Raw genomic sequence first — 14,135 nt, 5'->3', positions numbered from 1 at the left:
TCTGAACAATCAAAAGTATTTATCATTGTGATGACAGGTAAAGAACACACAGGCAGAGCACACATTCAAACTTTAAAGGTTGTTTGAGCTGACCAGAAACAATTTGGTCTGCAAATCACTTACCACCTCTATAGAAACTTGTCTTTGAGTCCTAGTGCACTGCCATCTGGGTCTGCCAGGCAGCGATCCCTGTGATAAGAGATTCTCCCCACATGCTCGTGTATTTTGTTTCAGTTGTGATCCTGCCGAAATCCTGAACTATTCTGACGTGCAACAGATGGCATGGAGGACAAGGAAGCAGGAATGAGGAATGAAAGTTAACTGAAAAGACCTGGATTTCAAATAATTTGCTTTGCAGGTGATCACTATCTATATAAAGTCAGCTACAAATTTCTTCCATCGAGCCGTTTTCAGTCAGCTAGGATTCCTTCTTTTCACTTGCTTATTTACAAAGTTATTTTAGTGTGTTCCATCAGCTTCTTAATTCAAACCCAAAACAAAGAAAAAGCTCTGTTTCTCCTGCAGCTGTAAAAACTTGGCCTTAAGTGGGCACACAGGGTTCAGAGTCCCCATGGAAAATGAGACGGGCAATAGCTCTGATAGGCTATCCTAGAAATTCCTGCTTAGAGTGCAAGATGCCCAGTTTTCATTAAAATGAAGCTGCGTGTTTTCATGTGTGTGTGTTACAAAAAACTTTTTGAACGCGACCTTCCACCAATATTCACTGCTGAAAATACGTTCTATTAGAAATAACAGGACAAAAATGCATCAATACAATCACGTAGAGAAAGCAGAATGAACAGACACTGGCAAATTAGGAAATCAAGTCCTTTGAGTGGTTAATACTTGCCAGTTAAGATAAATGTGTTCATATAAATACATGCACAAATACACTCACGTTTTTGTATTTTCAAGTAGAGGCCAAACCCAGCTGGGATTTTTGCCTAAGTAAGACTTGTCAGAGTTGGTCCAGTTATACAGGTGAAGCTCAAATCACCTAATGTAATACTCTCAGAGTTTCAGATAATAGTGTTCAAAGATTCAAAAAGCGTTATGATAAAATTTGCCCCTTGGGCTTATGTCGGTTTAAATATCTCCTCTCATCAAGTTCTCAGTCTGCACTTGTTCTCAGTGGAGTGATTTAGATTTAAAACATCTTTCAAACTGAACTTGATCTATGTTTTCATAGAAAGTAGCCTTCCTTATTCTTAAAGTAAAAAATCATAATTTCTTTGCTAACCGTTTAAGCATAACTGTTTCTATTAACCGTGATGGCTGTTAAAGAGCCTACAATTGCATAAAGTAATCAATATACGGCATCTAGAATCACCAAGGTGTAAAAATTATAGAAGCGTACTATAACTACCACAGATACCATGGACTCCATGTTCGCATCTTCAATTTGAATAAGACTTGGTATTTTTGCAGTAAATATTAGACAATTTTGGCTTAAAAACTTGCTTATGTTTTATAACATGATTAAATATTGTACTTAATAGTAGATGCAATTTAGTTGTCTATATTCAAGCTGTTCTTTTACTGGTGCCAGCTTCTGCTCCTACACCTATTCTAAAACATCTTTCTGTTTCCTTTTATTCATCCATTCTAAAATAATGTGTAAAATTACGGTTTCACCTCTCAAATCTTTCTTGAAGCTACTTTTTGTTACAATGATAGCTAGGTCTGTCCACATTTTAGGTCATGTCTGTAAGATTAAATATACACAACTTACAAAGCAAGGTAACAAGAAATAGCAAACTGAGGAACTTGAAGCATCTAGCTGCACTAAAAGAGACAAATATTCTTTCTTCTTGCTTATTTCTTAGATTCTTTTCATTGCCACATCAGCGTAGCTTGTTTTAATTAGCTTGGAAATTCTTAACAGATGTTTTAAACCCTGTATTTAGATAATAACTAATATAAAAAGAAGTCAGTTGTAAAAACGCTAAAAGATTTATTCCTTGCAAAACCAATCTTTTTCTATTGATTTACAGAAATATTTTGTAAATACCACTACCCTTTATGTCCACTTGACCAACTCATCCATGGTTCAAATCCCCATCACAGAGGCTGACAGATCAAGAACACTGTAATGTCACATACTGAAATATCTAAAGCCAAGCAAAATAATAAGTGTAGATGCATTTTTTTTCCTAGCAGGGCAGTATTAATGGCAATGTTTGTATATAAGAGTGAGATCACAGTATCTTTATTCTAGACTTCCAAAGTTCCAAAAGATTCAGAACTGAAATGTCACAGGAACGATTTCAAACTGTTCAGCTGTTCGGCACAATAATACTCTATGTACCGATAGCATTTTAAATAGCCAACAATGTAAGACTGTGCCTCACTGGCAACATAGCAGAACCTTCTCTTTTAATCACAGGAAATCACTCCCTCTATTAACATCTTTTGAAGTAGAAAATGGCAAGCTACTGACTTACTGTAATGCTTAAAGAAATACTTTGTAAGGTAATATAAGGTATTTTATTCACCAGTGAAAAGTAGTAACTATTTAACTGTGCCCAAGACTATTCAGTTGTTCTGAACAGAAGAGACTAATACATTCAGCTGAAACAGCAAAGAATTAAGGTGGCAGATGGTAATTACTGATACTGGAAGTAAGCCTGGATAAAGGTTGTTGGAACTTTAGTTTAATGTCTGATCTATAAGGTGTTGCATCCACAGTATAAAACCTTCTCATGTATAGATGGGAACATGGCTCATTACAGGCACATTAGAAAAAAAAAAATTACTTCTCCTAAAGCACAAATACCAACTTTGCTTGTACATTTCTTATCCAAGAAAAGAGTTGATTAGGCCATGAGATAACCATAGACCAGGATGGCATGTGTATCACCAGATGAAATTCCCTTTCCATATGTCTGCCCAGTGTCAGGAATGGAAGTTTGATTTCCATTTCATTATCTTTCAAATTGTTACTGATGGAAGTGATGGCCATTTACTTGACATTTTATTCCACAATTTTAAGAACATGAGATGCAGGATTGAATGCATGCATCTGGTCCTGAGTTTTATAATGTGGAAGACAGAGAGAGAGACTGCAAGTTCAATAAATAAGTTCACTTTGAGGTGTGAAGCTTTAGAAGTCCCTTGTGACTTAAGAAACTCCAGCAACCCAAGTAAAATGATCCCTCTAGCATATGCTGTTCCTGCCCTTTCACTAGAAGCAACTAACTCAAGGAGAAGAGAATGATGGTCAGTTACACATGATATTTGACAACTTCAAAGCACTGACCAAGACAATAATATTTACAATAATCCATTTGCATATATAGGACACTATAAACTCGGTTTTCAAAGTTGTTATATATGTAAAAACACTAGATTCTGAAATCATGCTCTCTTACCCACTGACAATATTTAAGACTGTACCAACAACAGACTTCCCTGTTTTTAAATAACAGAAGACATCAGGAAAAATACCAGTGTGTTGGCTTGAATATTACAGTACATGCATCATACTGATGTCTGAGATTAGAAACCTAGAGCTGATAAAACACACTGAGAAAAGAGCAAAATATCTATTCACAAATACGACATTTCTCTGCCTAACACTTCATTTGTATATTCCTTTTGTATCATATATTGATCTAAATGCTGTAGTCACAGGAGCATGATTAGATGTCCAGGACAAGTTACAAGTCTGAAGTAATAAAGAAAGGACTGTTACTGCTCTCTTTGCTTTGTCATCTTGTCCAATTCACAAACCCATCCTCATAATAAAGCATTAAGCAAGACCTAACTGTTCCAGGCTGCAGTGTTTAGTTCCCCATCTAAGTCTGAGACCAGTACCACTGTAAAGCTGTCTGTCAAGGAGCACCCCTAGAATCCCAGACTCTGGTAGATATCCAATGGCTTCACTGAGTTTTCATTTTTTTATTGAAAATCACTTTTATGTGTATTGAAGTCTGTTTGTTTATAATGGCTGTAAAAACTGTGAAATTATATGCAACTGAGTAGGAGATGATCCTGGAAGTGTGGGATGCTTAATTACATATCAAGAAGAAATTACATTTGTTTTCTCTTTCCCTTTATACAGAGGTTAGTTTAACCACTTCAGACCTTGTTATCCTGAGCTACCTACTATTTCTGTGATTTTAGGTTTACTTGCTTAATTTTTACCTCTTCTTCTAATATTCTTTAAATCCTTACTGCTTTTATCACCAACTGACAGACAAGTCCAATAGAGTTAAGACAACCTTCCTAAGCGTGTTTTTTTACCTGAGACAACTAAATCAGATTTCAAAGTTCATTAGGCTCAACACCTTAACCAGTTTCATAATTGTTTCTCTGAAGCAACAATGGAAATGTAGATTTTTTTTTTCAGTAGCATAGTAATTATCCTGGAAAGGAACATGTCTAGAAGTACACTCCACATATTTATTTCTAGAGTACACCATTATACTTTTAACCTGTCAGCCTTTAGGTTCTGATGTTATGCTTTCAACTGTTACACAAAAACCCAAAACTTAATTCAAACATTTACTTGCAGAACAAAAAATATCCAGATCCAAATATTACAGTCATGAATTAACTGTCCAAATGCATGCTGGGAATAGAACTTGAAATTGACTCTAAGATTACTATTGCATACAATTTTGAATGAAGGTTAATGTCTACTATGGGCAATTGCTATTTAGATCTGTATACTTTTCAAGAGCATTAGTTACACAATTAACTTACAAGCTCTTCAGAAAGCAATGATTTTTTCCACCAAACTATGAGTTAAATAGATCAGGGTGATATTCAGGCAGTAACATTCACAGCCACTAGATAAGAAAGTGCATCATGTTATTTCTCAATACCATTCTTTACCATTTATTGAAAACCATACCTTTCCAGTAGGCTTTTCCTGATGGAGAAGTGGCTCAATTGTAAAGAGGTCAGTTACAAAACAAGTGGTTTCAGACACCTCCAGAAGGTGGAAAACCACAAGATACATGCGTATATACAAATTCCTCCTATTTTTGAGACATCTTAGAATATTGCTGTTTCCATAAGAAGAAAACCCTTACTCTTAGCCAAGTGTCTTAAGATTCTGAAAGCAAGTCAGATGTATTGTATGTCTTTTTACTACTAGTAAACTTAGATAAGTACTTGTTGAAATGTATCATGGCAATTCTGAGATTATTATTAAAGGTACTTCTCCATGGGATTAGGAGGCAAAAACTTATATCTTCCAGTTTAAGCTGAATACAGTTATCATTTGTTTATTTACAGGAATGAAGAGTAAATACTTAATGAAGGGATCTCATTGTTTTTCTAAGATTGTACAGAGAATGCAATACATTAGAAGAGCTAAGGCAACAAAAATACTTAAAATCTCTTAAGTCATCTACAGCAATCATTATAAACCACTATGAAACTTACACACAAAAGAATGAAAAATTCCATAAGCAAAATATCAATTCTTAAATACAAACATTGACAATGCCCCTCTCTCCTTTCTACTCTCCATTGCTTGCATAAAAGATGCCACAGTGCTATGAAAACATGTTTAAAAAGTCCTAAGGGAAAAGTTCCCTAGGGTCTTTGAAATTCCTCCTTTTCCTATTGCTTTACAGCTTTCTCACACCAACACTGTTCCTGTAGTTTCTCAAACAAGGCAAAAGAAAAATACCCTCTAGATATAATCTTTAGATTTCCTATTGTACTTCTCCGGTTCCTTCTGGCTTTTGAAATAAGTGCAAACTGTAATCTACAGTTATATTACCAATTGTATTTTAATTTCAGTTTATCTTTCAGCATTATGTAGATGGTATTTGACTGCACTCTTGCCCATACCTACAAGAATTGCATACAGACTTGACTTAATGGATGAAATAACCCAAAACCACATTTTGTATGGTCATTTGTTTGTCTACTTGTGTTTCTATTTAACTGTAGACAAGAAAAAAAGCACTGCTTCAGGTTCCTATTTCTATGATAAAAAGCACTGGGCAAGGAGTTACCACCTACCCACACAGAAAATTTACTGCAACATTAACCACACCTCCATTTCTTCCGTTTCAAACAAATATTTGTATATAATCGTTCCAAGCTAGGGATTCCATAATTTTCATAGCAAAATCAAGCTGGATTTTAGAACATTTTTTACATGATAATTTATTTTAAGCAGTTAAGACTCATGGCCATAGATGAGTCAAGCTGTTCAGTCAAAGTCATATTATTGAGGGGGTAGAAACTTAATTTTGAGCTAGTCTGTTTACTTTAACAAACCTAACTATGAGACCAAGTGTTGCTTCACCACCTGCTTTCTAAACTAAGAGCTATGTGGCACAGGAGCCTTTTCCACTACGCAGGTGACGAACGATATCAGTTCGAATTGTGTCTCCTGCATATAAGTCTTTTGCTGTATTTTTGTTCCATTGTTAATCTTGGCTCTTCCTCTACTATCCCCAAAATTATTCTTGCTATGCAGAATTATGGTGAGAAAACACCAGAATAATTCACGCAACCCTAGCCAAGAGTCACTCTACAAACTACTCTCTAGGAAGCACTGAATATCAATGCAAAGAAGCGTTTGACGTGAAAATCTGAAAATCTACTGAACGCAACCATCTCTGTTATTTCTATAAACAAGAATCTTGATTTTTTCTATAAATTTCAGACTGCTGCATGCCTAGATGTTGAGTTACTTCTTTGCTCTGCTGCATATTCTTTGCATACAACACATTGTAAAAATCAACACTTTCCAATGCACCCTCGCCTAACCACCTTTGCTTACTACTGAGAGTAATGAAAGGTCATGGCCCTATGCCTGAAGTTTGCATCGTGTGTAGTGTCCCTATGCTGTTTGCACCAGTTTAAGTAAGCGTGTTTTGTATTTAAAATGCTCTTACAAATATTAAATTTGGCAACTGGTAAGAACTATAGCCCTCTTTAATAATATCCATAAAATGATGACAGGTATCAATACTTACTTCTTAAAGTACTTGCATTCAACACATCCACTATCATAAAGAACTTAAAGCAAAAAGATTTGTGAAAAGGCATATGACCTTCTTCCCACTACAATGACCATCCCCTAATTAAGCAATGCATCTGATAGTCATTAACAGGAATGAGATAATGAATCACTTTCTCTCTTCTTTGTTAATTTGCTGTAACCAAGCGGCTAATGGATGTCAGAGCTGAGTGATTGCACTGATTATAGTGATTTATAGTTGCAACAAAACAGTTTAAAACTATTCGGATTATTCATGTTAAAGATGCTTTTTATTTTGTTTACTAAATGTTTCATGTTCCCCCTCATGCCCTTCTACACACAATGAGACAGGTCTTCCTGGAAAACTTGAAAGTTTCAAGATTTTTTTTATTGTTTCAGAGTAAGGCATTTCATTTTGTTTATAAAAAAAAAAGTTTACCCAGTAGAAATGAAAAGCCTTAGGGTGGAAAGAAAACTTCAGTGGTGCCTAGTTCAAAAGAAGAAGGAAATAAGAGGAAATAAGGCAAACTTCAAGCCACTTACCTTAGGGCTCCCAGTCCCTTCCTCATTCTCTACAGACACATCAGTAGCCAGTATCTCTGCTTTGATGATATCCAGAGCCCTAAGAATCCAGCTGTGTTGCCGTTTGATTTGCCTCTGTAGTTCCTTCCATTGACTTGCAATCATCTGCAGCATGTCCTTCAGTCCTTCTCCAAAACGAAGGGGAAAAAAAGTAAAAGTTGTAAACCCAACTGCTTTGTTACATATGATTCTTTATTCTAAGAATTAGCAGGATATTTAAAAGAACAAATGCAAGAATTTTAATGTATTCTCTCAGCAAGAAATCCAAGCATTGCTATTGTTCTTACTGCAAAACAATGCAATAGGGTTAAAACATTTCTTTTAGTTATCATGTTAAATTTTGATTATGTTTAGCTATTTCAAGAAAAGGAAAATCCCACATAAATTGTGATTTCTACGCAGTAGGGAAAGCTATGGTAATCTCACCCTTTAATATCTCAAAACATTTTATAATCTTCCAACACTTATATCCAACTTCTGTAAATATTTTCTGTAATTTGCACATTACTCTGTTCTAAATGTATGATGACACACACTACCCTTCTCTGCTATGGCTTCTATACACCTTTGGAACTATGTATAGAAGTCACCATGCTGTGAAACAATAGAGGTGTAAGGAATACTATGAAAACGGTAGACCAAAGGAGAACATCAGCCTAGAAGAAAATCATGCTAAGGAGGCCAAAATTAAGATGGCATTCCATTGCAGTATATGCTGATTAAAAACCCATTATCACAGAAGTCATGCAAACATTTAAAAGTATAGGGAGTGATGGGGACAGAGAATAGAAAGTCAGTATATCTCTTTCCATCTTCTCGATTTAAGGCCTCTGCAGAAAAAAAACAAGCCTAAACAAAGGAAGAAGGTAATTTTTAATTTTAATCTACTCCTCATAAATATATTAAAATCAATGTAAGAATTAGTTTAAGTGGCAAAATAAAACTTTACCAATGCAATTACCCATGCAGAGTATGTAAAAAAATATATATTTGCAACCCCAATTCATTATCTTAATGTTATTTCCATAGCACCTACATCAAAGAATGTGTCAGTGTGAAGTTTTCAGTGATGTGATTTCAATTGAAACTCAGCTGAGCAGCAAGACCAAAATAAAATGAACAGACTATTTGCAGGCAGTATTTCATTTTATAAGTATCACTGCATTGTATGCAGTATATGAAACATTTATAAATCTTGAAGGTCAATCTGATAATGTAAATATTAATAATACATAAGGAAGTGAATATATGCAGTAATTTACAGCAATGCTTCTTCATTCTTTAATAGTCTGGAGACATAAAGACTTGCAATATTTCAGAAGGATTTACCTGATTTGTGAGATACAATAAGCTCAAGAAGTTGACGTCCTTCTTCTACCACTGCTTCTTTTAAAGCACAGTGGCTATCTACATTCAACTTAAAACTCTGCAAAAAAAGAAAGGAAAAAGAAGAAAGAAACAAACTCAGTATCAGACATTGGAGAGGCAGTTATCATAAAACACACATATAAAATTACCTGCTGGTTTTTTATCAAGAATCACATCGCCATTTACCCAATAGCCACACAAATTTGTGATACTAAAAGCTATTGATATTTTGGATCTGGACTAAAAATGTTTCCATTAGATCAGCAAAGTGCATCTGTGTTGAAACATCTGACAAATCTAGAAATTCATTAGGTTTTATGAAAAGTCACAACCCGTAGGCTATATCTGGAGTAACAGTGTTCTATAAAATACACTAAATTTATGCCACCACACATGAGCTCTGGTTTTTTTCAGATTTCTTTGAAATGTTGGTGATAGCATTATTTATGAAACCATAAAAAAATTACAACATTGAATATATTGGCCTTATGTGCACTCATACAAATCTATTAATATTGTGTTTCTGAGTTAACTCTCATATCCGTTTTCAAAGAACAAATCAGACTGTTTTAGATCTCTGCTTTCTAAATTTGCAAAGTAAGTATTTTTCATCCTTTTTTGCACTAATATATTTACTAGTTTGCAAAGGATCTCTGCTCTAGCAGTGATTAAGATTTTTATTTCTTTTAACAATTCATTTTTTATTTTTACAAAACGCATTAAAATCTGGGAATAAAGGAACTGGAACCATGATCGACTATATTTTATGCCATTCCATATACCACTGATAACTTGATAAATTTGTCAACTGTTTGCCAGGGTTTCTCACACATAGTTGCACGTACGAAAGAAACAAAATACAATAAAGAAAGCGTTACTTGTTGTATTTATTCATAAATCATGTGCAGCCCCGAACACATTTATGTAACTCTTGTTCTCTTTGAAATGTCTACAGAATGACTGAAAACAATATTTGACCCCTTGGAAGAAAATAATTTTGCCTTCTCTTGGGAATTAGTTAACTGGCAGAGATGAAAGTAGACTTTGCAAGTGCATATTTGCAGCTTCTGTTTTATAAAAAACTTGTTTATCCTTCTCCAAATACTAGTGGCCGTGCTAGTACTGAAGTAGCAGACACCACAAAATACTCAGGAGCCCTCATTTCTTAGGGAAGCAACCGTTCCCTTTCTTTCCTGGCTCCTGTAGTCAGGCTGATTGGCATAGCAGAAAATAATACTGCCGGAACTGTAATAAAATTATGTTCTTTTACTATATTTGTCATGGTTGAAAGAGGTACGTTGCTCAGACAGACTCTTAACAGTCTTTCAGGCAGCAGCGTACCTGCCAGTTAGTGACAATGTTTTTGAGGATTCTCCATTCAAACAAAGAGCAATAAACAGGAATCGCGCTACCTTCAGCGATTTGTCTAGCCCCGTTTTCATTGTATGGGCATCTGAATATAATGTTTTGTACCAGCTGTTGAACAACTGGATCAGCCAAGAGAAATCAAAAAGGAAAAAGGATGCCTACTTTATGTCTGGCCCTTTCTTAAATGTAGAGTTTTATGAACTCAAATCTAGAAGTTCTTTTTCCTTTATAAGAGCACATCTGAACAAGGACTGACAATATTTAATTTACTGTTTACTTAAAACAGGCTAGTACTGAATAGTTTGTAATCATGCACTTCACAGGAAATGCACTATGCGTGTGCCTCACACAGCAAAAGAGAAGCTAAAGGACCTGAGAGTAGGTTGTGTAATTTCATATAATTGAAGTTGAGTATAGATGCAGCTGGATGTGGCAGTGTCTCGAGATGATGTGGATGTGTTTGATAGGAAAATTGGAAAAGATGAGGTATTCTTTTTCATTAGGGGAAAAAAAAAAAAAAAAAGAGAGACTTGCTGTCCTAGAAAAGATTCATTTAACATAACACACCAGATACTACAATACAGCTTGATTTTCAGGTGCACCTATTAACCAGTAATAATGTCAACTGAAAAAGGAAAATATGATGAGTAAAGACGGGGCCAAACTTCTGGGTTCTGACTAGCAATATTCGCCTTGTGCAAAATTCTGATTTTATAGATAAATTATGTGCGGCACAAATACCATGAACATACATTAAATTAGCAGAAAGAAACTCTTATCTGCACAGAGGCACCAAATGGAGGGAGTCATTCATGTAAGTATCAATAAAAAACAGAAGTGAAGGAAATTGTCAGTTGATGTGAAGTATGAGTTTGGCTCTAGAACTGGGTACATATATATAATTTCTTACAGGTGATAATTTCCTAAGAAAGTCTAAATATCACACATGAGCACATAAACATTATGGAAAATGCATGTGCATTGGCCTGACAGCAGCTTTTTAAACAACACGTCATCCCTGGCACTACAGTGTATATAATGTAGTCTACAAGCTGCAACAAGCAAAATTTCCTTATGAAGTTCTCAGTCATCATGCACCTATATGTAAATATCAACTGTTCTTATTTAGCAAGAAAGGAAGAGTGAGGCAAGAACCATCCAGTTTTATTAAAGCTACAGAACTGTAAATAAATGGGAATAAAGACTCCAAAAGTGTAAGTACAAAGCCCCAGGAGTGCTATCGTCTCTCGACTGCATGGGGCAAAGGAGCTCAGTCTTCACAAAATGAAGCTGTTCCCTGACTTTTAGGAAGCCGATTGATCCATTGGACAATACTACTGCAGAACCTCCATGGGGAAAAAAGCAGCGCAACCCGATCTATCTGAGCTCTGACTAAAAATAAGAGAGCGCTTTTCCAGCATCTCATAATCTCTCCCTGTCAGCTTATTTGTCTGTACAATTGGGGATGAGAAAAAACTATTTGAAAAAAAATATTTATTTGAAGTTCCCCTGAGGATTTATTTTATGGCTGCAGATACTTAAATTTAGGAAACATTTATTGAGCAGATATCCCCGGGTATGTACAGATAGAGCTCTGATATGCAGTCTTCCAGGGTTTTGCAATTTTCTCTTCTTAGCAAATCCTTGTAATGTGGTAAAACACAACACAGATCTTGAGCAACACATATCTGCAGTAAGGATAGTCAAGACTAAATATTTTTGTTTCAGAGTCAAGAATAAATATTTTTGTTTCAGAGGCACACATGTACAAGCATGTATTTTTTTTCAGTCATGTTGCATCCAACTAAATATTTCCAACGTACTTTGTGTCTCTGAAACACAAATAGGCAACCAGATATCATGTGAACCAACAATAAATATAGAATAGTTTAAACAGCAGAGCAGTTTACACCTATTGCCAAATTAAGATAATGTAGTAAAAGAAATATTTTAATTTTCTCAGTCAATCATACCATTAGAATGTGTTGTACTGCAGTACCTCAAGACCTACTTTTCTTGAGATTCATTTTTGATGTGTTTAAATACCTTTGAGAAAAAAATCACTGATTCTAGGGCATTTATTTTTTAGAGCAATGGCACAGACATTTAAAATTATCTAAGTGACCTATGATTTCAGAATTTGATACAGAAAATTTAAAATTTTCTAATAGTAATTTGCATTTTTTGAGAAAAACATAATATTAGTAAAATAAGGAATTCTGTACTTAGGTACAGTTCTATATATATATTTGGATAAGAATGTAGCACTTTTAATTGTAATACTCATCGTAGCAGATATAATTCAATTGTGAAGTTTAGAGTTTCTGGCAGAAAAGAAATGGGATTCTTTGACTGAGACAATCCTGGAAGGATAACCAAACTCCCACAAATATTATCGGCAATGTTATGTTTCCAGATAGGGAGACAGTTTCAATGCATAGTAAAGTTCTAAGAAAATGGAATAAAAAAACATGTATGACTTATTAAGTGTACGCTATATACCAATAATCTCCAAGAAAAAATAATGTTGAAAATTTCATTTTAATTTTTTTCAAATTACAAGATTTAATTTGCCCTAAAGGGAATACAACTTAAAACGGCTCCTGAAAATTTATTCTTACATTCTTAATATACAGTTACTTTTGCAACTGTATTGGTTCTGGCACAGGTAGTTACCTCCCAACAGCTTGCTATGACAAAATACCAAGATATCAATACTGAATTCAACTTTTGGGTATGGAAAGGCAGCTGGTTTTGGTCTGTTTGTTTCCTTTTTTCTTGAAGAGTTCTGACCACACAGAAAGTCTCTGTTTGGTTACCGCCCAGTACATATGTACTTGAGTTAGTAACTTACTAAGCCATGTAGTAACGTAGCAGTATTTTCATACACCTGAACATGATCTACCAGTGACATTCAGTAAATAAAAAAAATAACTACCACATAAGATGCATTTTTGGAAATGGTCATATATTTAGCATTCTAATGCAATACTAAATACATAAACAAATGGTCAACAGTTATATAGAATGGATGTTCACATGCAATTTATACATTGCAAAAGATCCCATCTTCTATGAAATAGTACATTTCACACATTACATCTACAAATATATAATCAAAGTATATGGGTTTTAACAATTGAGAAATATCTTATTTAGGAAAGCCCCACATTTTCCATCAGATAAATAAAGCCTACTTAGTATTAGCAGTCACTAGGATATGTTTTCCTGGGAATTAAATGTTACATGTGAAATGGTTCCAGATGATCCCTCCTTTGCCCACATACCCTGGTTGACTATAAAGAAATTTTTATTTTCTTTTCTTTTAATCTTTGTTTCTGTCTGAGGGACACTCCACCTGTTAAACAGAACACAAGCACTATGGAAACGCTTTACGCAGCTCCATAGTCAAGGCTGAGTTTTACCATAATAGCAGGGACTCCACATTTTCTTTTTAAGGATAATGTGGTGAATCTTTCTCTGAAGCTGCAGCACTCATTAAGAGTCTTTCTCTTTTCTTCCCATGACTGAGAACATACCTTTCCTATAGCAATGATGGCCGAGCCAATTAAAATCAACTCTTAAGCAAACCTCTAAAGCCTAATAAAATATGGCCATCATTTTCCTTAGACGAACTACACATTATTTCCTCCTGTAACCAGTGGGAGCTGGTAGGTATTTTCTAAGTGGAAAGAAGATGTGGTCTTCTACTCCCTATAACAATGAGAAAGCTTTAAAAGAATAATTTCTTGTGTTTCCCTGGGGGTAATTCTGTACACTGACATCTGTAGGCAGATAAAAATGGGCAAAATAACAATATCATTGTCTATGATGATTCACAATATCAGACCATAATCTAAAATGC

General features: G+C 34.8%; 1 protein-coding gene across 5 annotated transcripts in view; it reads right to left on the bottom strand.

Annotated features, from left to right (window-relative positions):
* Nucleotides 1–14,135, bottom strand: part of AKAP6 (A-kinase anchoring protein 6) — a 273,822-nt gene that overhangs the window by 132,463 nt on the left and 127,224 nt on the right. For 4 of the 5 annotated variants that reach the window (XM_054067984.1, XM_054067987.1, XM_054067986.1 and 1 more), the window contains exons 6-7: nucleotides 8,864–8,960; nucleotides 7,496–7,662 (exon numbers count right to left, since the gene is read on the bottom strand). In XM_054067984.1, coding sequence (XP_053923959.1) covers nucleotides 7,496–7,662; nucleotides 8,864–8,960 — 264 coding nt within the window. The remainder of the gene's footprint in view (nucleotides 1–7,495; nucleotides 7,663–8,863; nucleotides 8,961–14,135) is intronic. The other variant, XM_054067985.1, reaches the window with a different exon arrangement.

The sequence above is a fragment of the Cuculus canorus genome, chromosome 5 (genome assembly GCF_017976375.1).
Source record: "Cuculus canorus isolate bCucCan1 chromosome 5, bCucCan1.pri, whole genome shotgun sequence".
NCBI classification, from domain to species: Eukaryota; Metazoa; Chordata; class Aves; order Cuculiformes; family Cuculidae; genus Cuculus; species Cuculus canorus.
Note: the sequence above shows the minus strand (reverse complement) of the source record. Positions and strands in the feature narration are given on the sequence as shown.